The sequence below is a fragment of the Astyanax mexicanus genome, chromosome 18 (genome assembly GCF_023375975.1).
Source record: "Astyanax mexicanus isolate ESR-SI-001 chromosome 18, AstMex3_surface, whole genome shotgun sequence".
In the NCBI taxonomy this organism is placed as follows: domain Eukaryota; kingdom Metazoa; phylum Chordata; class Actinopteri; order Characiformes; family Acestrorhamphidae; genus Astyanax; species Astyanax mexicanus.
The window spans coordinates 25,683,000-25,703,688 of NC_064425.1; the positions used below are offsets into that span (position 1 = coordinate 25,683,000).

The 20,689-nt window shown below is 37.5% G+C and overlaps 1 protein-coding gene across 4 annotated transcripts in view; it reads left to right on the top strand.

Annotated features, from left to right (window-relative positions):
- The window catches only part of etv1 (ETS variant transcription factor 1), a 122,563-nt gene that overhangs the window by 67,121 nt on the left and 34,753 nt on the right, over positions 1-20,689 (top strand). For 2 of the 4 annotated variants that reach the window (XM_049466805.1, XM_049466806.1), the window contains 3 exons: positions 9,419-9,460; positions 19,382-19,600; positions 20,047-20,158. In XM_049466805.1, coding sequence (XP_049322762.1) covers positions 20,114-20,158 — 45 coding nt within the window. In that variant the 5' untranslated portion in view covers positions 9,419-9,460; positions 19,382-19,600; positions 20,047-20,113. The remainder of the gene's footprint in view (positions 1-9,418; positions 9,461-19,381; positions 19,601-20,046; positions 20,159-20,689) is intronic. The other 2 variants (XM_049466807.1, XM_022684182.2) reach the window with 2 other exon arrangements.

A 20,689-nucleotide genomic window follows, 5' to 3' on the forward strand; every position in this document is an offset into this window, starting at 1 on the left:
TAACGTTACTGTAACCAAGCAAAAACAACACAATATAAAATCTCACTTAAAATGAGTTTTTTTGTCCTAAACCTTATCTTAATCTAAATTTACCCCCTTTAATCTACACCTAAACCTAATCTTAACCATAAACTTCCATTCATTAATGTCTGTTTCATAATCACCAACAAAATTTTCTAACTCATTATCTTCCAGGCTGGTTGTCTGTATTTTGTTCTACAGCTCTACCAGTGGACAGGAGAAAAAATGACCTGATAGGTCATATTTTTGGGCTGAAACCATGAAATTAACCTACATGGATGTTATGTGTGGGAGCATGTTGTAAAAACTCAACCTGTTAATTTAAAAGCAGTTCAAGAGAGTCAGCTAGCCAGGTTAGCTTTTAGCTTTTATGTATGATTCGCTTGAGTCTTTCCATTTTCTTCTTATGTGAGTTTAGCTCCAGTTTGGTAGTCCATCATTTTGTTTATGAGTGTTAAAGGTAGTTAAAAGGTGGTAGAGTCTAATAGTTTTAGCTTTTATCCAAACACACACATATGTTAAGTCAAAGAAAGAAAGTGTCAGAGAATCATCTGGCCAGCTTATCTTATAATCAGTGTTGTGCCAGTTCACAGCTTTTCTGAACTAGTTCAAGTTCAGTTCATACATGCTCAAAGTGAACAGTTCACTTTCAAAGTTCACAATTTTAATTCTGAACAAAGTTCAGTTCATTTTCCTTTTAGTTAGATATTCAAATAAATATTTTTTTTCACACTACAAGCTAGAAATCACTATACGTTCTTTTAGCTCATTGTAGACACTTGCTCATGACACTGCAATTGTGGGTTCTTACCAGGTGATGAAAATGTTCATAAGGAGAATCGGTGTCTGTCTCCGTGCCATCACTTCCACTAGCCATTATTTTTTTTATTGCAGCGCTTTCTCTCACTCCCGTCATTGGTCTCTCTCTCTCTCTCCCTCCCTCTTTCTCTGTATCTCTCTCTCGCCCTCACGCTCCGAGCTCTTGTCGTCAGCCTCTCTCTCTCTCTCTCTCTCTCTCTCTCTCTCTCTCTCGCCCTCACGCTCCGAGCTCTTGTCGTCAGCCTCTCTCTCTCTCTCTCTCGCCCTCACGCTCTGCGCTCTCGTCGTTGGTCTCTCTCTCTCTCGCCCTCGCGCTCCACGCTCTCTAGCCAACGTTCATTTACAGTGATGTCTGCCGTTCAGGACACATAAAATGAACTAATTCACGTTCAAGTTCTTTATTAATAAATGTGTTGCATTCAGTTCAGCGTTCACGAAAAAATGAGCGTGTTCTTTTGAACTCGTTCACGCACAACACTGCTTATAATATTGCACTTGCATGCTTTCCCTTGTATGGTCTTTTAGGGTCTTTCCATTCTCTTCTAGTGTGGGTTTAGCTCAAGTTTGATAGTTTTGTTTGAGTGAACAGAAAAGAGAAGCTCAGTTAAAAGATAAAGTCTGATAGTATTAGCTTTTAGCCAAACACAAATGTTTGTGCTTCCCCGTGTTGTCCCATCCTGTGAGTTTGAGTCTTCCAACTGAGGATAGTGACAGAGGAAAATACGTAGTCGCGAGACCTGGGTTGAGTTTTCCAAAAGCATCGTACGACAAAGGTGACTCTTAAATGGTCAAGTGGGCTTCACACTGTTCACACTCTCTATCAGTTGAAGGTCTCATTCCATCGTTTTTTTTCATTCATTTTAAAACGTCTAGTTGTGGTCTTTAGTATAAATGATTGCAATGTGAGTTGGTTTTAGTGACAAAAAGTGCTCCAGAGATCTGGTATAACGCTGCTTTAGTCCGGTGGAGGAGAGTGGGGGGAGAAATGATAGGGTTTTGTCTTTTTCTCATGAATATTCATACATGCAAACATATCGCCTCTGATTGGCTAACAGCACTGCAAGGCATTGAGATGAATAACAGTTAGAAATGTTTTAAAATAAAGACATTTTTACACTTAACAGTTTTTGCAATGTCATATGTTACTTTAAAACATGTGTAATGCCCTGCTAAGGGCAGTTCAGCCACTGACCTAGTCTTAGAGTCTCTGTAGAACGCAAAAAATCCACCGGAGATCATATTTAAACCCATGCAAACACACAGAGGTGGGTAGTCCCGGTCCAGAAAGTAAAAATCCATTACTTTTGACTAGTGTAAACAGAACTGTTCTAAACATACACCTTACTATCTCAATTGTACTTTGCTGATGGTTTTCCATAGACAAATTCTAACCATTTGTTCCTTAGCTCTGAATTACTGAGCAAAGCTTATAACATTGATGTGTTATTTGCACAAATAACACAGGAAAGAACTGCCATGCTGTTCCTAGCACTGTTAGCTCCTATCTTACCAGACGTGCCTGGCTGCCTGCCTTCAGCTCTGCCTGTGGGTGGTCACGAGCCAAGGTGCGCTAGGCCATGAATGCTAATTCACGGGTTGACATAGACACGGGCGCTTTTCCTGATTGACTCATTTTTCTGAATATTTTCTTTTCCTAGCTACTGCAGACAATGTAGGTTGAGGAACAGTTTCATGTGCAGTTTCAAAGAAACCTATTATATTTCACAAAGAACAAGAAAACTTGGAACATAGCAGAAGGAGCCCTTTAAGAAAATCTTAACACGAAGATGCTTTTGGGAAACTGGGCCCTAGGTTGCCCTAGGGTCATAAAAATGTGTATTCTCATTATGTGAAACAAAAACTCTTTATGAATCAGCTGTGAAACTTGTACACTGCAAAAACTAAATCTTAGCAAGTGAATTTTTTATTTATTTAAGGCAATAAATCTTATTTTCTTCTATGATAAGTCTTTTTGCTTATTAAGCATTGTAAGTGTTTATAAAAGTGATTATTTTGCTTATTTTAGGAATAATTATCTTAATCATTCTTACTTGAATTTGTACCTTATTTTAATTAATTTTAACTCAAAATAAGCCCAATCAAGCAGCAATCAAGTTATTCTGATTCTTGTGTCCAAAAACAGTGACTTTTTTGCTTGATTTAGGTGTTACTTCACATATTTTGAGACTTTGCCATTGCTTTTTGTAAGAAATCTTACTAAGAAAATTATACTTACCCCATTGGCAGATTTCTTTGCTTAATATACATATATTTGTCTTAATTTGCATATATTTTGTCTAGTTTTTGCCAATGGATTTTTTGCAATGTAGAGCTCTCTCTGAAAACATTGAATTTGCAATTTTAATTCAGTTGTTGAAATTAAATAGGGTTGCATTAAAGTTCAGTATAATGTATGCTTATACATCCTTATCTATATATCGTAAACCAGTAACTTAAAATTAAACCTAAATGCATGAACAGGGAAGTGAACTTTCGAACTTCATGTTTGGGGGATGTGGCTGTGGGTGATGTTATGGTATCTAGAGGGTGGGGATGGACAGTGAGGAATCCCCTCTCGCGTGTGCTGCCGCTGTCCATCATCACTGTCAGGCCTGAGCTAGGGAGCTCTTAGCACTTACTTGAAGAGGCCTTCAAGTCTGACCCTGTTAATGTGCTTGGGCACAGAAGCCACACCACTGTGTATACACACACACACACACACACACACACACAGTCTCACAGCCCAGCAAGGGCTCCATTCACAACCTGTCTCCATGACTACAGGTGAATATGCATTCGCTCACGGTTGTATTGTGTTGTTGACTGTAGTTGCTTGACAGCAGTAACTAAGAAACATTAGGGCCTATTACAGTCTTACATTATAGGTATATATCATATCTGATTTACTGAGTTATGAATGCAAATTAAAATTTATTTGTATGTGTCGCAAAGCACATTTACAAAAATATGGAAACAGGACAGATATTAACAATAATATTAACTTAAGTATCCCTTATAAATAACTTGTAAAATATACAGTAGTTAGTAGAAATATATGTTTTTGTGATAAGAAATTTAAGACACTCCCACTTGTATTACAGCTGCAGCACATCAGCTGGAACATGGATAGAGATGACATTGGAAGAGGTTGTCTAATTTAATTATCAGACATTAGTTTGGTTTCCTCTTCATTATCATCTTATTTTTGAAGGCGAATTCAGTGTGTAAATTGAGTAGCTACTCCCATCTCAGTCATTAATGCTGAGATTTCTTATCCCATGCGAATCAGTCATACATGTCCTGTAGTAACAATACTCTTCATGTAAAACACCAAAACCACCATGTCTTTGTTGGGAAGCTATGGGGTTTAGTTAGTTTTTGTTTGATTTAGTTGTTTGATTTGTTGTTTCTGTATATGTTCACCCCTGCTGGCACATTTCCTCCAATAAATAAGAAATAAATATGAGTTCATGCAGTCAAACAGTGTCTAGTGTTTGTTCGGGTAGTGTGTCCGGGGAAGGGGCCCACTCTCATTAGTTTCACCCTGCACACCTGCTGTATTTTGCCTCCCTTCACATACATGTGAATTTCTATTTATTTCTATTACAATATATACAGGAATCGTAAGCAAAATGCCCAAAGGGGATGTTTTGACGCAACATCAGTTATTTTTTTTTCTTTTGTTGTTTAATAAGTAATGATAGACTGCCTTAACATTCTATAACTGGTCCGAAAGTTTGATCCAAAAAAAATATTAAAAAAAAGTTAAAATAGTTTCATTGTTGCTCTGTTTGTAGCTGAGCTGTTTGGCTGGTAAGCTCTTCATCGTTGCTAGGTTACCTGTATGTGGTGGAGTTATGCATGGAGAGCTTCGGTTACAGTGCATTACCGGCTGATAATGGCACTCATAGAACGCCTCTCAGCCAATCACATTGCAGGGTCGGAACTAACTGTGATATAATATGGATTAGAACTTTTTTCATATAGGGCTTTTCACTGTATACCAACACTACCTCTTCACAACACAACTAATGCTTTCAAACACATTAAGAGAGCAAGATAATTTAAGGAATTAACAAGGCAGCTGTTAACACTGAATTTAAGGTGTCTCCAAACTTTTGGCTGGTACAGTATATTTGGCTGGCACAGTTACTCATATACACCCAGTAGAAGTGGTTGCTAACCACACATATGGGCCATTTTATTATTCTATTTATCAAATAGCACATGGATTCTAATAACACACATTCATTCAATTGTGCACTTCATAACCTGCTCTAGTGATTATTTATGGTTTATTTGTGTTTGTTGTTGTCTTATTTGTGACTGTTGCTTGGCTGCAGACTGAATGAGGTGTGTGTGTGTGTGTGTGTAAGGAGGAGTGGAAGGAGCTGTACGGAACAGATGGTCCCAGCGCGACACTGGACCTCCGACAGAGGAAAAATCAATGCTCATAACTTCAAAACAAAAAAGAAATTAATAATTATATAGGAACACAAGATTGCTTTGCATCAGTGTCGCAATCTAATTAATAGGTGTTTTGTTTTGTGGCTTGTTGGTGTTTTTTTTTTTTTTTCTTCTCCCCTCATTTTCTCCAACGGTGACAATTTATGCTTTTTAAGAGCGGAAGGCAGACTGTGAATGTTCCAAATCAAGGCTGTCTGCTTTTCTTTCCTCCCTCTAACACTCCTGTCTCCCTGTACACCTTTCCTCTCTGCTCTTCTGCCTCTGTGTTGGTGTTTTACACTCGTTCTTGTTCTCTAAAAGCATCTACACTGACTGCAGTGTCCATTTGCACATGCCAGAGAAGCTGCAGTATTTAGCAGTCTTGATTATGGGCAGGGATGGACATCAGTTTGTTGAGTTTTACTCAAATGCAGTGTGATATGGTAACGTTCACAGTTTTTTTGGCCCGGTTTTCTCCACAGTTATATGGCACCAGTTTTATACCCTTGGAGTGTAATGCAAGAAGCATGTGCTGTCTCTGAGAGGTTGCCAAGCTGGTCACTGCATGTTTCTCTAGCTGGTGGATGCCCACAATTGAGGAGCAATGAATTTAACCGTCCTTCTCAGCCAGAGAGGAGCAGGTGGCATTTTTGTGTTTAAGACTCTGGAGCCAGTGATATAACTTAAATTTTATCCAGCTGAGCCAATCAGGATGAAGTAATCTACTAAATGTGCACAACTTTATTTTTTTTTCTTTACTCAATTTGCTGTTTTATGATATAAACATGAAAGAAAGTTTGGTAATGCTTTATAATACAGCCTGTGTTAGAGGGTAAGTTCCCTTTACTTATGGTGTAACTTCTCTGGAACCAGCACATTTAAAGTACTTACCGGGTCCTACAGGTACTTAACTATACATATAAATAAAATACAACCAGGAACAAGTGTGTAACAACTAGGTAACTTTTTGAAAATTATCTTGTACTTTCCCAACACGTATAGTGTAACTGTTCTCTATGAATCAGCATATACACAATACTTATGGGGTCCTACTCGTACTTAAATGTAGGTGTAAATTAAAACCCAGGAGAACCTACAGTTACCCTAAACTTGTGGTGCAATTTTCATATAAAATAATATATAATAATTTTGCCGTTTGTTCATGGCAGTTTTGAAGGCTTCATTTTGGTCATACTCCAGAGAATTATTATTCTAATCATTTTTAGTTTGAATTTTATTTATGCTTTTAAAACTGTCAAGGGTGGAGCAGCTAAAAACAGTCAGGGTGGAATAGGAAGAAAACGTATAGTTTGTTATGTAGTGTACAGTAGAGCTGGGCGATATGGGAAAAATTATATATCACGATATGGACTTTTTTACATAACAATAACAATATATATCGTGATATACCACATTTAAGTATGTTTTCAGTTTTTCTTCGAAAAATATGACAAAATAATATAGCTTACTTTTTTCCAACTTTATTTCAAAGTGACATTAAACCAAACTTTCACAAATTAGTATTACTACCTTTTAGTGCAGCAATATATATGTATCAAATGAAAACAGATGAGGTAGAAGCAGTAGCTTTTTTTTTTTTTAAGAAAAATGTGTCTCCATTGTTCAGCTCTCATGAGTTTAATAACGTAATGCATGTCGCAAAACCACATTATGAAGCTTTTTTTGCGAAGATTACTTTATTATCACTTATATAAACCGAGTTGTTACAAAGTGACCACGCCAATACTTTTCATCATAGCCTACTTTATATATTTGCATGAATAATTGAAGTACTGTAGAAACGATATTTATCGTCATATCGCACAGCACTACTGAACAGTATTTTACTGTTCTTACTCTGTAAACTACACAGATTTCTCTCCTGGAAACTGTTTATTTGGGTGAGTAAAGTGCTTTCTTCAGCACTGAGGTTGGAGCATTAGCATTAGCGGCTAACTGCTAGCAGGTAGTGTCTAATGCTTCCTGACAGCACTACACTGAGGAACCCTGAGTTATATATTTTAAATATAGTACTGCTATATTAATTAAAAAAAAGCTGGAATTTTTTTTTACCTCAGATATGTGGTTTATTTGGTTTTTTTTTTTGTGAAAATGAGCTACTACGTTTTTGCCGATTGTGTGGGTCCATTAGCAGAAAAAGCAGCTAGCATGCCTGGCTAGCTAATCCAGCTGACAGGTTGTCCAGCTCTCCTTTTACCCTGCCTAGGATAATTCTAATTACAGAATAACCTCCGCACAACCTGTATGCTTTACTATACTATTCAAATCAGTTACATTTTATTTTATAGTGCTTTTTTACAACAAATGTTGTCACAAACCAGCTTTACAGAAATACGGGTACAAACCTCTTGAGTAACTTAAGCACCACAGTGACAGTGCCAACAGTGGCAAGGAAAAACTTTCTTATATTAAGAGAAAGAAACCTTAGGAGGAACCAAGACTCAGTCAGAGGAACCTATCCCCCTCTGGTCGACCCGGACAGTACAAACAATCAACAGAACAAAAACAACTGAATAGGGAGCTAAAGCTAAGACAGAAACAGGTTCTGTGTTATGAGTGTGAGGTGATGGGCATATGATCAGTGTTAATGTTAAAGAGATAGTGGGGAGCTATAGCTAATGTAGAAGTGGCCACTGTACATTTTTTCTTTGTGGGTTTAACTATGAAGCTATTAAGCATGCCTTAGTTTAGTGCTGGGCGGTATGGCCAAACATGCATATTACGGTATTTTTATTATGATTTTTTTATTATTATTTTTTGCATGACTGGGATTTAATATAGGTGTGTGAGTTACTGTACTGTTAGGAGTACATATAATATAAAACACTAAGGTTTTAATTTAAGGCTTTGATAAGTATGAAGTTTACTTTGTCCCACACAATTACACAATATATGAAAAAATAACACTTTATTATCAGAAAAATAGCTAAAGCATGTAAACAATAGACCTTAAAAATAGATATGCTACCAAATTTAACAAGGCTCCCTGTAAACACTATAAACAAACCTAAAATACTCAACGTTTAAGTATTCAAAGAGATATTTCTCAAAAGTTCTATTGCACAAGTTAGATACAAGTTTAATTTCAATTTACTATATGTTATTCCTGAAGCCATTATAGACATTACATTATTTAAATCAGCTACAATTCCCTTCTTTCTCCAGTTAACAAATACATTCAAAACATTCTTCAAGCTACTGTATTATTATATTTAAAAGAGCTGTAGTTACTGCTTTACTTTACTGGGATAAAAACACTCCTACAGTAAAAACGGCAGCATGAGGTGTTCTGATTTCTCTGCAGGACGGTTCTAGACCAACATTTGACTCTCTTCTTTAACAGTTCTGTTTCACACGGTGCTCCGCAGCGCCCTCTAGCAGTGTGGCGGTATAAAGAGAAAAGCATACCGGTTCAAGTTCACCCCGCGGTATACCGAATGAACCAGTATATCGCCCAGCACTACCTTAGTTGTTTATATACTGTATATATGCCTGCTGATCTTTACTGTATTTTCATCCCAATTGACTGCAGCAACTATTTAGAAGTTGATGTATATATTTATCACTGAATTAGTCAGCAGCCAGGTCTGTTATGAAACTTAATCTTAAACTTAAACTTAATTTTCGCCAAGAAAATGTGCCAGTCGCTCTTTACAGTTTCTATAATATTTATACCAGTTGCTGTTCAGCTGTTTAAATGGTGACGCTCTTCTTGTTTGCCTTTGACTTTTTTTTTCTCAAATCGCATCACCTCATTTGCAGGAGTAAAAGCTGTTCGTTTTTAATTAAAGTTTTGCCTGTCTGAAAGCATCTTCGCTGAAGTGCAGTGTTCATTTACATATGCTTCAATGCGTCAGTGTTTGGGAATCTGAAATGCATAACAACACGAGTAATTGGAAGGAGCACTTGGACCTGTTGATGAAAACTCTCGCTAAACTTAGGCTCTGACGATGCCGTAATTGTGCTAGGTGATCTCCATAGCAACCTATGGCCTTATTGGCACTTAATTTGTATCAGTAGGTCTTTGAACTACTTATAAGACACTGTTGTCAGAAATTGGCTCGTTTCCAATGTTTTCTTTGCAAAACTGATTATGCTCATTCACTTGCAGATGTTGAGCTGATTTCTGCTGTTTGTAAACGCTGCTGTAAAGGTAAGAACTTTTAATCAGGGTAATGTATAGCATATTAGCATTCTTATTATTGTTCATTAAAAGTATGTGAGTCACTGCTGAAGGAACTCTAGAATTTAAACAGCCCCAAATATAAGTCTGGGGGTCTTTAGTCTGTCCCTGAGAGCACTAAAAAACTTCACTCTTAATGTTAACTTTTAATAGTTATTTTAATTCTATTCACAATTGCATTGGTTACTTTTTGGTTTAACATATTCTAAGGAGGTACTACAGAGTTATTTTTTGTGACCTGTAAAGGTCCCACATGATTCTATTTGGGACCTCTGAATGTAACACAAGGGGTTCTGATATAGGCTGTATGAAGGTCCCACAGGGTTCTATTTTGGGACATATGAAGGTCCCCCACAGTTCAGCTTTGGAGCATTGCTGGGATGATTTGATTGCATCCAATAACAAGGTTATTGAGGTCAGAATATCAGACCATCAAAACACCACCTCATCCCCGACTCTCCCACTCCCTAAATCCCTGTATGCATCTATATGTGTCAGCAATAGGTGTAAATTAATGTAATTGAATGCATTCATCAAAATAGGTGTCCACAAACATTTAGTATATCACATAGATATCCGGAAAAAATAGAGACCACTTAAAAATTATGAGTTTCTTTGATTTTACCAAATTGAAAACCTCTAGAATATAATCAAGAGGAAGATGAATGATCACAGACCATCAAACCAAACTGAATTGCTTGAATGTTTGCACCAGGAGTGGCATAAAGTTATGAAAAAAGCAGTGTGTAAGACTTGTGGAGGAGAACATGCCAAGTAGCATGAAAACTGTGATTAAAAACCAGGGTTATTCAACCAAATATTGATTTCTGAACTTTATGAATATGAACTTTTTTTTTTGTTATTACAATATTACAATGTTTATTTTATTTAAACATATACCCATAAATAGCAAAATCAGAGAAACTGATTCAGAAACTAAAGTGCTCTCCTAATTTTTTTTCCAGAGCTGTATAGTGACCATTTTACCAGGAGGCCAGGCTATACTTAACAAACCTGATTAACAATTTCAGCTATTCACTGTACTATAGCACAAAGCGATTAAGAATATAGCCAACTGGGACAAAATATGTTTTGCTCTACATTCTGCCTGGAAAGACATCACTGACTGTCAATCTTTATGGCTGTCATACTAAATCTTTTTTTTTTTTCTTTGGCATAAGAAACAAATGTCATCTTGGCTCTCTTTCTCTGAAGTGAAGATCTGAGAACGCCTCTGTTTGAGGACTCTAGTACCATTTACCTTCTTATTATCTTTATAAATGCTTGTGTGCTTTCATCTGCAAAGCGTGAGAGTCAGTTTAAAGAAGGATGGCTGATATTTACAGCTCTCTTGATGTTAATGCTAAAATTTAACCAATGCCCAGCTGGCGAACTCTCAATTAGGGATTGCAACCTCATATAGATGTGTAACTATTTACTGCACACTGTTCTCAAATCAGGCTCAGCTTTGATGGCTATAGCAGACATATGATGAGCATTACTAGTTCATAGCTTTTTATGTAAAGAGTTATACATATATATATATATATACTCACCATCCACTTTACTAGGTAAACCTGTCGAACTGATCATTAATGCAAATGTTGAATCAGCTGTGACAATCACGTGGCAGCAACTCAATGCATTTAGGCATGTAGACATGGCAAAGACAATCTGCTGCAGTTCAATCCGAGCATCAGAATGGGGAAGAAAGGTGATGTAAGTGACTTTGAATGTGGCATGGTTGTTGGTGCCAGACTGGCTGATCTAAGTATTTCAGAAACTGCTGATCTACTGGGATTTTCACGTATGAAAAAGAAAAAAATGGGCTGGGCTGAAGCAGCAGAAGATCACACCGGGTGCCGCTTCTGTCAGCTAAGAACAGGAAACTGAGGCCACAATTCACACAGACCAAAATTGGATAATAGAAGATTGGAAAAACGTTACCTGATCTGATGAGTCTCAATTTCTGCTGCGACATTCGGATGGTAGGGTCAGAATTTGGCGTCAACAACATGAAAGCTTGGATACATCCTGCCTTGTATCAACAGTTCAGGCCGGTAGTGATGGTACAATAGTGTGGGAGATATTTTAATGGCACACTTTGGTCCCATTAGAACCAATTGAGCATTGTGTCAATACCACAGTCTACCTGAGTATTGTTGCTGACCATGTCCATCCCTTTTTGTTCACAGTGTACCTAATAAAGTGGCCGGTAAGTGTATATGTCTGAAGTCTATAAACAGTTGGGTCCAGCAAAAAAATTGCGATATGATCTTAATGCACTTGACTTTCATCAAAGACATTATTGGAAAAGGATACTGAACAAAAATCTTTAGAATAGATACATCAACTTTCTGAAGTACTTTTGAGCCACAACAGTTTTTTGTTTTTCAGTTTTTAGACGGTCTTTTTACATCAATGCCACTTAATGGATATAATTACATTACACACTTAATTCAAAATTGGGAATAATACTGTATTAACACTGCTCCATTGCATCAATGCAATGAATCCCATTCATTTTCAATGGGAGTCGTTGTATCTGTCATTCAACATGAATCTGGCGCATTGAATCTGAGGGATGCAACATAAAGTTGAACCGAGCCGAACTGCTTTATGCAAATTAACCAACACGATGTGTCTATCCAATCAGAAGTGATTTGATTTGACGATGTAGGCAACATCGTTGTTATAACACCCACATGCGGCCAGTTGTAGGGGGTCGATAGGCCAAAGATGGGTTTTGGCTATTTTTGTACAGTCGATTGCTCAAGACATTAGAAGTCTATTTAAATGTTTGTTAGGCAGTTTTCCTCATATTCTAAAACATATCACTGTTTCCCTACATACTTTAACCATACAGGAAAAAAGTCTAACATTGCAGATGGCTAATTAAGGTTCAACAAACTGTTTGATCATCACTACCTTGCCTCATCCCCAACGCATCCCAAAAGTTTTGGATGAAACATCATTATTATTCCAGAGAAAACAGTTCCACCTCTCCACAAGGTTTGTGTGTTCATTTGCAGTTATGTTTCAACAATGGGTTTAACTTGATAAGAGTGCCTTGTTGATGGACATTACGTTTTTGTTTTGTTTTTTATCTTTATCTTGATCTAATGCACCTGTCTGCATGACTCTGTGTGTTCTAAGAATAACATTATGTTTAGTAGAGCATTTTCAGTGCTTAAATCAAATAAACTGAACTCTTCCCAGTCTCCAAGGTAGGCTCAGCTTGTTCCTACAAATCCTGCCATTTCACATGTTGCACAGGGTTTTCTTGGGCTCTGCTTCCTGGCAAATAGTTCATGTCCTCAGATCTAAAGGACACACGTACTCATGTACCCACTTCCCTCAGCAAGAGACAGCGCTTTGGTTAGCCTTCCCAGATTGAGCTTTTCAGTTCAAAGTACTAGCCTTTGGCCTTTGGCTGGCTCTGAGGGTATTCACCACATTAGTTCAAGCAGTACTGGAGTGCTGAGGGTACTGGGTGTGAAGATTCTCCCCTACCTGGACAGTCAGCTTGTGTTTACCTCTATAGAGAGCCAACAAGCTGTGTCAGACATACTGGCTTCCCTGGACCATGTGTTAGTACTGGGGCTGACCTTGAATCCCTTATGCCAGCTCAGATCATTCAGTTTCTTTAATCACATGCTGTGATGGTTTCATTGACCACCATACAGCTCTGAGATGCTCTTGGACTGAGTGGTCACTTGACGTTCTTCACTGTTCTACACCTACTTAGCTTCAGTGGTTACTCCAGTGCCTGTAGGGTGATCCCCTTGTACTGGAAGGTGACCATAATCAGCCTTTCTTTGTCAGGTTGGGGAACAGTTTGGCATCAGCATGGTACCAGGTCACCAAGTTGGACTGCAGTCAGGTTTCTACTGCTGTTGTCCCTCTTGATGGGCATGTCCATGGCAGCTCCTGGCCAGAAAGAATCCCATGTCCTTGTTGGGCTCCAACCTGATTTTAATGACCGTAATACACTGACATGCCAAATGTGGACATTAAATGCAAGTTAAAGCTGTAGCATGCAAAGTAATAGCCATATGTCAATACCATCCAAAATCACAGCTAAAGCAGGGCCAAAGCTCATTTAAAGTGGACTGAAATGAGACAGAAACTGTTCTGTGGTCAGATAAATCAAAATTTTAAATTTTGGCCCAGAGAAGAAGTAGTTGTGTTTCTGGATGATGTTGACATATGGCTCCTTTTTTGCCTGATAAAGCCTTAACTTGAATTTGTAGATTGCACATCAAACTGTGTTTAGAGACGGGTGATTTCTGGCAGTGCTTCTGAGCACATGTAGAGATTATCCGTACAGAATCATGACAGGGATAAAACATCACAGAATGCAGTGTTACCTGAGGACCTGAAGATCACTAGCATCCAGTAGTTTCTCTAAATCCTTTAATAATATCATCTGCTGTAGATGGAGACCTATCCAAATATTTTTTTCACAAATGTGTGAACGTCTGCTTGTTTTTCTCTCTTATGAAAGAGACTGCCTCTCTAAAATTATCTTTGTTAATCAAGTTGATTTAGTTGCAAAACTGTTTTTTTTTACCAGCCTTTTGTCACCCTTTACCAACTTTTTTTTGATATGCATTGCTGCAATCAAGTTCTAGATGAGTGAATGTTTTTCATGAAATATTCATATTCAGTCAACATCTAGTATATGTTTTCTATATTTTATAGTGAAAAAGATGTGTATATGACATTTTAAAATCATTGCATTTAAGCAGTACTACACAAGAGGGAGTGCTATAACGTTTAATATTGGCATTGCTGTGCTGCGGTTGTAGATCAGCACAGCAGTGCCAATATTACATGTTATAGCACGAACCTCGAGTGTATTATTGTGATTATACAACAGCTATATTATTGCTGTTTATTAAAAGATTTTGAGTTAAAGAGGACGAGAAAATACGATCTGTTTGGTTGTACACACTCCGCGAGTTAAAATAGTTCAATTTCTGCTCTGATTGAAGCAGCTTGTAAGTGCTGCATCATTGCTAGGTTACCTGTATGTGGTGGAGTAATACATGGAGAGCTTCGGTTACAGTGCATTACCAGCTGATAATGGCACTCATAGACCGCCTCTCAGCCAATCATATTGCAGGGTCGGAACTACCTGTGGTATAATCTGTTGTAATTTACATTTGTTTGCATTTTACAAAGCATCCCAACTTATTTTGGAACTAGGGTTGCATACATATGGTCAAAATTTATGCTGTTTGATTATGAATAGCAATCCAACACAAACAAAAAAGGAAGGCAGTATTTTGTATGTATCATTTAGCTTCAGTACGGATTAGAATCTTATTTGATAGCCCGCAGAGACACCACCTGGTTATATTTAGTTGATTATTTAATATCCTTAATTAATGAATTAATTAACTAAGACATGCAGTCTATTATGGCATATCGCATAATTTTTGTTTGTATTTTTGTTTAATAATTATTGTGTTTTTATAGTCTATTTATTTGTACAGCTTGTAGCTATGCTCTTTTTACAATAGTACTTTTTACTGACTGTTTTCCTTGCTTATTGTAAAATAATGATAATTAAACTGTACTTTTTACAAACAGATTTTTTTTTTAATAATATATAATATATAATAAAAATATTAATTGTATAGTTTGTATAAAAACTGTCTTGGAAAAATGTAATGCTGACTTTAGATGTGATTAGATATTGTAATTTAAACTTTCCGAATCCAAAATGTACAGTTGGGGGTCCTATAATTCTGATACAAACAATTTATGCTGTCCCAGTATTGCTTTTGCTTGTACAAAAAAGAGGGAGGATTCACAAAAAATCAAGTATCCACTTATGAATGGCTTATATTAGTTCTCCTGTTATCTCTATTCTTCCTTTTTTAAACTACATATAAATCTAAGACCACCATTCTCACCTTTTGACCTCATATCAAGTCAGACTGTTTACCTTTTCACCTTCTGTAAAATAAACACCTCTGTCTGACCTGTGTACTGTAAGACTCCAGGGCTGTGGTGAATTACCTAAGATGTCACTCTGCATTTTCATCAGCTTCTCTTAATGGAGTCCTGACAGTCTATGGGAGTCTAGATACTGCCACGTGCTCCATAGTTCCCCACTGTGAACAGTAAATGTCTATGTGCTTGATATGCATATGCTGCCTGTCAATCATGTAACTAAGCATGTAAATAATATTCACAGAAGGGAGGATCTCACGATTTTTGTGAGACGGTTTGGTTTGGTACAGTAGATGCATTAGATAGATATACAGCTCTGGAAAAAATTAAGATAATCAGTTTACCTGACCTAACCATCTATAGGTATGTGTTTGAGTAAAAGGAATATTGTGGTTTTATTCTATAAACTACTGATGACATTTCTTCCAAATTCTAAGTAAAATTATTGTAATTTTGAGCATTTATTTGCAGAAAATAGGAAATGGTCAAATTAACGAAAAAGATGCAGAGCTTTCAAACCTCAAATAATGCAAAGTAAACAAGTATTACATATTCATTTAGAAACAACAATATTAATGTTTTAACTCAGGAAGAGTTCAGAATCAATAACTGGTAGAATAACCCAGATTTTTAATCACAGCTTTCATGTGTCTCTGCATGCTCTCCACCAGTCTTTCACACTGCTTTTGTGTGACCTTATGCCACTCCTAGTGCACACATTCAAGCAGTTCAGCTTGTTTTGATGGCTTGTGATCATCCATCTTCCTCTTGATTATATTCCATAGGTTTTCAATAGGGTTCAGAGCTAGAGATTGTGCTGGCCATGACACTGTCTTGATCTGGTGGTCCTTCTTGATCTAGCCACCCCCGGTCATCCACCAATCCTCCACCAAATTTCACAATGGGTGCAGGTCTCCATCTAAACATTTGAAAGCCCGGTGTTAAGCAAAGCTAAAAAAAAATTCTTATCAAGAAGATGATCTTACTCCTGTCCTCTATAGTCCAATTCTTATGATCTTTTGCAAAAATCTTGAGTCCTGCCTCAAAGAGACTGTTTTAAAATGCTCTTTCCCTGCATTTTACCCCAGCTGCCATTTGCCAGTCTTTTTATAGGTCACTTGATGTTTTGAAATTTAAATAGGTTGACAGTCAATCTTCAGACCTGAACCCCATTGAAAAATCTCTGAATGTAATCATGTAAGATGTAAGTTGGTCACAAGCCATCAAGCAAAGCTGAACTGCTCGAATTTGTGAGCCAGGAGTGGCATAACATCACCCAAAAGCAATGTGAAAGACTGGTGGAGAGCATGCCAAGATGCATGGAAGCTGTAATTAAAAACCAGTATTATTCCACCAAATATTGATTTCTGAATTTGTTTTTATGTGCATTATTTGAGGTCTAAAAGCTCTGCATCTTTTTGTTTTTTGCAAATAAATGCTCTAAATTACAATATTTTTATTTGGAATTTGGTAGAAATGTTGTCCGCAGTTTACAGAATAAAACAACAATGTTCATTTTACTCAAAAATATAACTATAAATAGCAAAATCAGAGAAACTGATTAAGAAACTGAAGCCATATATCTACTGTCTCTATATTAATATTAGTGGAGTGTGTTTTGTAAAAGTGGGACATCAGGAAAAAATGGTGAATCCACTAACATGTTAAAAGTCATGGGATAGTAGTAAGTAAACTGATCATGAAGTGTTGCCACAGGCGATGGCTTAGCAACCCCCAGATGGAGCGAGGCCTGGTAGTGGGTGACGGATGAATGGACAATTCAGTTTCTAAAGTTGAGCAGGCATTTAATATACCAGTAATATGTCATGGAAGGTATTAACACCCGCAGCAGACAGCATAGTGGGTGATATGAGTGTGACTAGCAGTGTCTGGCTAAAATTCTCTGTGCATACAGCTACTCTGGCAAAGGTTGGGTTAACATTAGGTTGACATCAGCCAGTACTTTTGTCTATATATCCCTCCAGCATTTCCCTTAATAAATGACATTTTCATTTAAAAACTGCTTTTTGTATTTAATCAGGTTACATTTATCTGATATTAAAATCTGTTTGATAATCTGAATTAAAAGTTTAAGTATTACAAAAAAAGCAAAAACAATATAAATCTGTAGGAAGCAAATACTTTGTCACGGCTCTGTAGATACAGCTCTTGAAAAAATTGAGACCACTTCAGTTTCTGAATCAGTTTCTCTGAATTTGCTATTTATAGATATATGTTTGAAAAAAAAAGAAAATTGTTGTTTTATTTTTATAAACTAGGACAACATTTCTCCCGAATTTCAAATAAAAATATTGTCATTTAGAGCATGTATTTGCAGAAAATGAGAAATGGTTGAAAAAAACAAAAAAGATGCAGAGCTTTCAGACCTCAAATAATGCAAAGAAAACAAGTTCATAGACATAAAGTTAAGAAATTCAGAAATTCTTGGCTTTTAATCACAGTTTTCATGCATCTTGGCATGTTCTCCTCCACCAGTCTTACACACTGCTTTTGGATAACTTTATGCCACTCCTGGTGCAAAAATTCAAGCAGTTCTGATTGTTTTGATGGCTTGTGATCATCCATCTTCCTCTTGATTATATTCCAGAGCTTTTCAATTTGGTAAAATCATTTTTAAGTGGTCTCTTAATTTTTTTTCCAGAGCTGTATAACAAATGGTAAGTGCACTTTAAAGACCAAGCTCAACAAACCATGCAGGTTAAGTGTGGACAGAATGATTTGTAGCTGGTAGCTGGTTGGCTGTATCCTCAGACATGTGCTTTACTTCTGGGTCAATGCTCCTTGCAGCTCTTTGCTACTTTCAGCAGTTCAACAAAGCTAGTCCCTGTGGAAACTGCTCACAACACAGTTACCATGACCACAAACTTTTCCTCCATATCTCTGTGTCCATTTCTAAGAGTGGCCTTCACTGAAAAACGGTTTTAAGTGGCTGTTGGTTTTACAACCCCAAATCTCAAAAATTTGGGACTTAATGAAAAGCCCATAAAAATAAATACAGTGTTTCTTACCTTTACTTTGACTTTTATTTGATTGCAAACAGTAGAAAGTACAGATATTTCTTATTTTTTTCTGGTCAACTTAAATATCTTTGTTAATATTGTCTCCTACTATTCCTACTATTTCTTTCTATTGATTGATAATCAGTAGTAAGACTGCCAAATAAATGTGTTAGTACAGTTAGCATTGGGGCTAACATTGTCCAAGCCTAATGCTGGTTTTGGCTGTTAGCTAGCTAGCCTTGAGCTGCTAGGTGCATTCTGGCGTTCTAATTATGACTAAATAGTTAACTATATATTCAACAGTTAGCAATGCCTGTTAGCCATTATGGCTTATAAGGCGTTTTAGGCTTCATAATAGAAGTCCCCAAGGCCAGGTGGTATTAATTAAAATATTAGAAGTAAAAGAATACATAAATATATTACATGTATAAATGTATTACAAAATACATAAATTAATTAATAAAGAAAAAAGTTTTTTTTTCCTAATAAAAGTCCATTTCAGTTATTAATTGATTAATTTGCTCCTCAGCTCATGTAATTTGAATTGTACAGTATAAATATATTTTTATGGTTTATTCTCTTTTTAACGCTTGACACCACTAGTTAATAGTGATCTAATTTAACATTCACAGTGCTAATTTAACACTGGCAAGTTGGCTTTGAGTTGGATTGACCAGACTCAGTTGTGTTTTTGTCACATAAGGGTTCTTTGTTGTTTTATTAAGATGTTTGAACTACAGTCCTTGATTAAATAAAGTTTTAAAGTGTTATTTTTTAGTATATTCACAACTATTTCTCTTTTAAATGACTGGAACACATCACGTTTTTATTATTATTCTTAAACATGTAAAAAATAGAAATAATCCCCTTAAATCTCTTTTATAATCGCTGTCTAAACGGTGTGAAGGGCGCTGTTGACTGACGGCTGGTAACCGGAGCTGGTGGAGGACGTCGGCAGCCAATGGGAGGAGAAGAGGAGAGAGAAGGGAAGGGAGGCCCCACGAGCGCCGAGCAGCGCGCGCTACAGCGCAGGACAGCGCGCGAGGACCGGGCGCTTCTTCCCCAGCTCTCCCTCCCGGTCAGTGCAGCACGGGGGCGGCGGATGCGGTGCGCTTGGCTGGGGTGGGTGAGTAGAGCTGCGCGTTCCCGAGCGGCTGCACTGTTTATTATAGAGAGTTAGCAGCCTCGAGACTCTCCAGTTTTAAGTAACAAGTACGTTCCAGAGCGCGCGCCAGCATGCATGCACTTACTGCAGCTAGCGATCATAACATCGCTAAGGCTGGTAACGTTAATCTCAGCGCGTTTTACGATAATTTCGCGCGTCTTTACGCGCAGGCTGTTGCAGTGCTGACTGGGTTTGAGCTGCACGCGCTGAAACACCGGGGAAAGTTTTGTGTGCGCGCGCTGCTGCTGAATGGAACGTGTGCAGGATGCTGCTGCCTTCACGCGCTCCATTCATGCCTTACTTTGCTTTACTTTGTACTCCCTAGTCTAGTGCCGATTAAGTGAATATAGCCATGCGTTTACTGCTGGTCTGTTTTTAAACGTGCTATTTTTACTGGTCTGCTGCAGGAGCTGATCACACTGGGAGAAGCTGGGAGAAGCTGCAGCTCATTGCTTTAATGAGTTAAAGCCAAGAATGGAGAACCTGTATGACCAGCAAGTGCCTCTTAGTAGCTCACATGTAAGTAAGTACAGGTGGGGGGTGGGGATATATATACAGCTCTGGAAAAAAATAAGAGACCACTTAAAAATGACGAGTTTCTTTTATTTTACCAAACTGAAAACCTCTGGAATATAATCAAGAAGAAGATGGAATATCACAAGCCATCAAACCAAGATAAACTGCTCGAATTTTTGTACCAGGAATGGAATGTGTAGTGGAGACCACTGTGAATGTATTGTTGTTGGCTCTGGTAGCGAGGTACACCGTGTTCAGTCTGGTGTGTCGGCCAGAACACCACTAAAGCCAGAGTTTGATCAAGAGTTTTATTGCAGGTAAGGACATAGGCGTAGTTACAGGCTGTGGTCTAGGAGACACAAACAGATAAATCTGTAAATAACAATACAGGTACTAATGAACTAAATGAGATAAAGAAACTACCTCAAAAATTCTAAAAGGTGTATCTTAGGCCTATCTAGGGCACCACAGTTCTCTGATAGTACTTAGGCGCCATCTAGTGGTCATTCTCAGTAACTGACGCCGGAGTAGCTG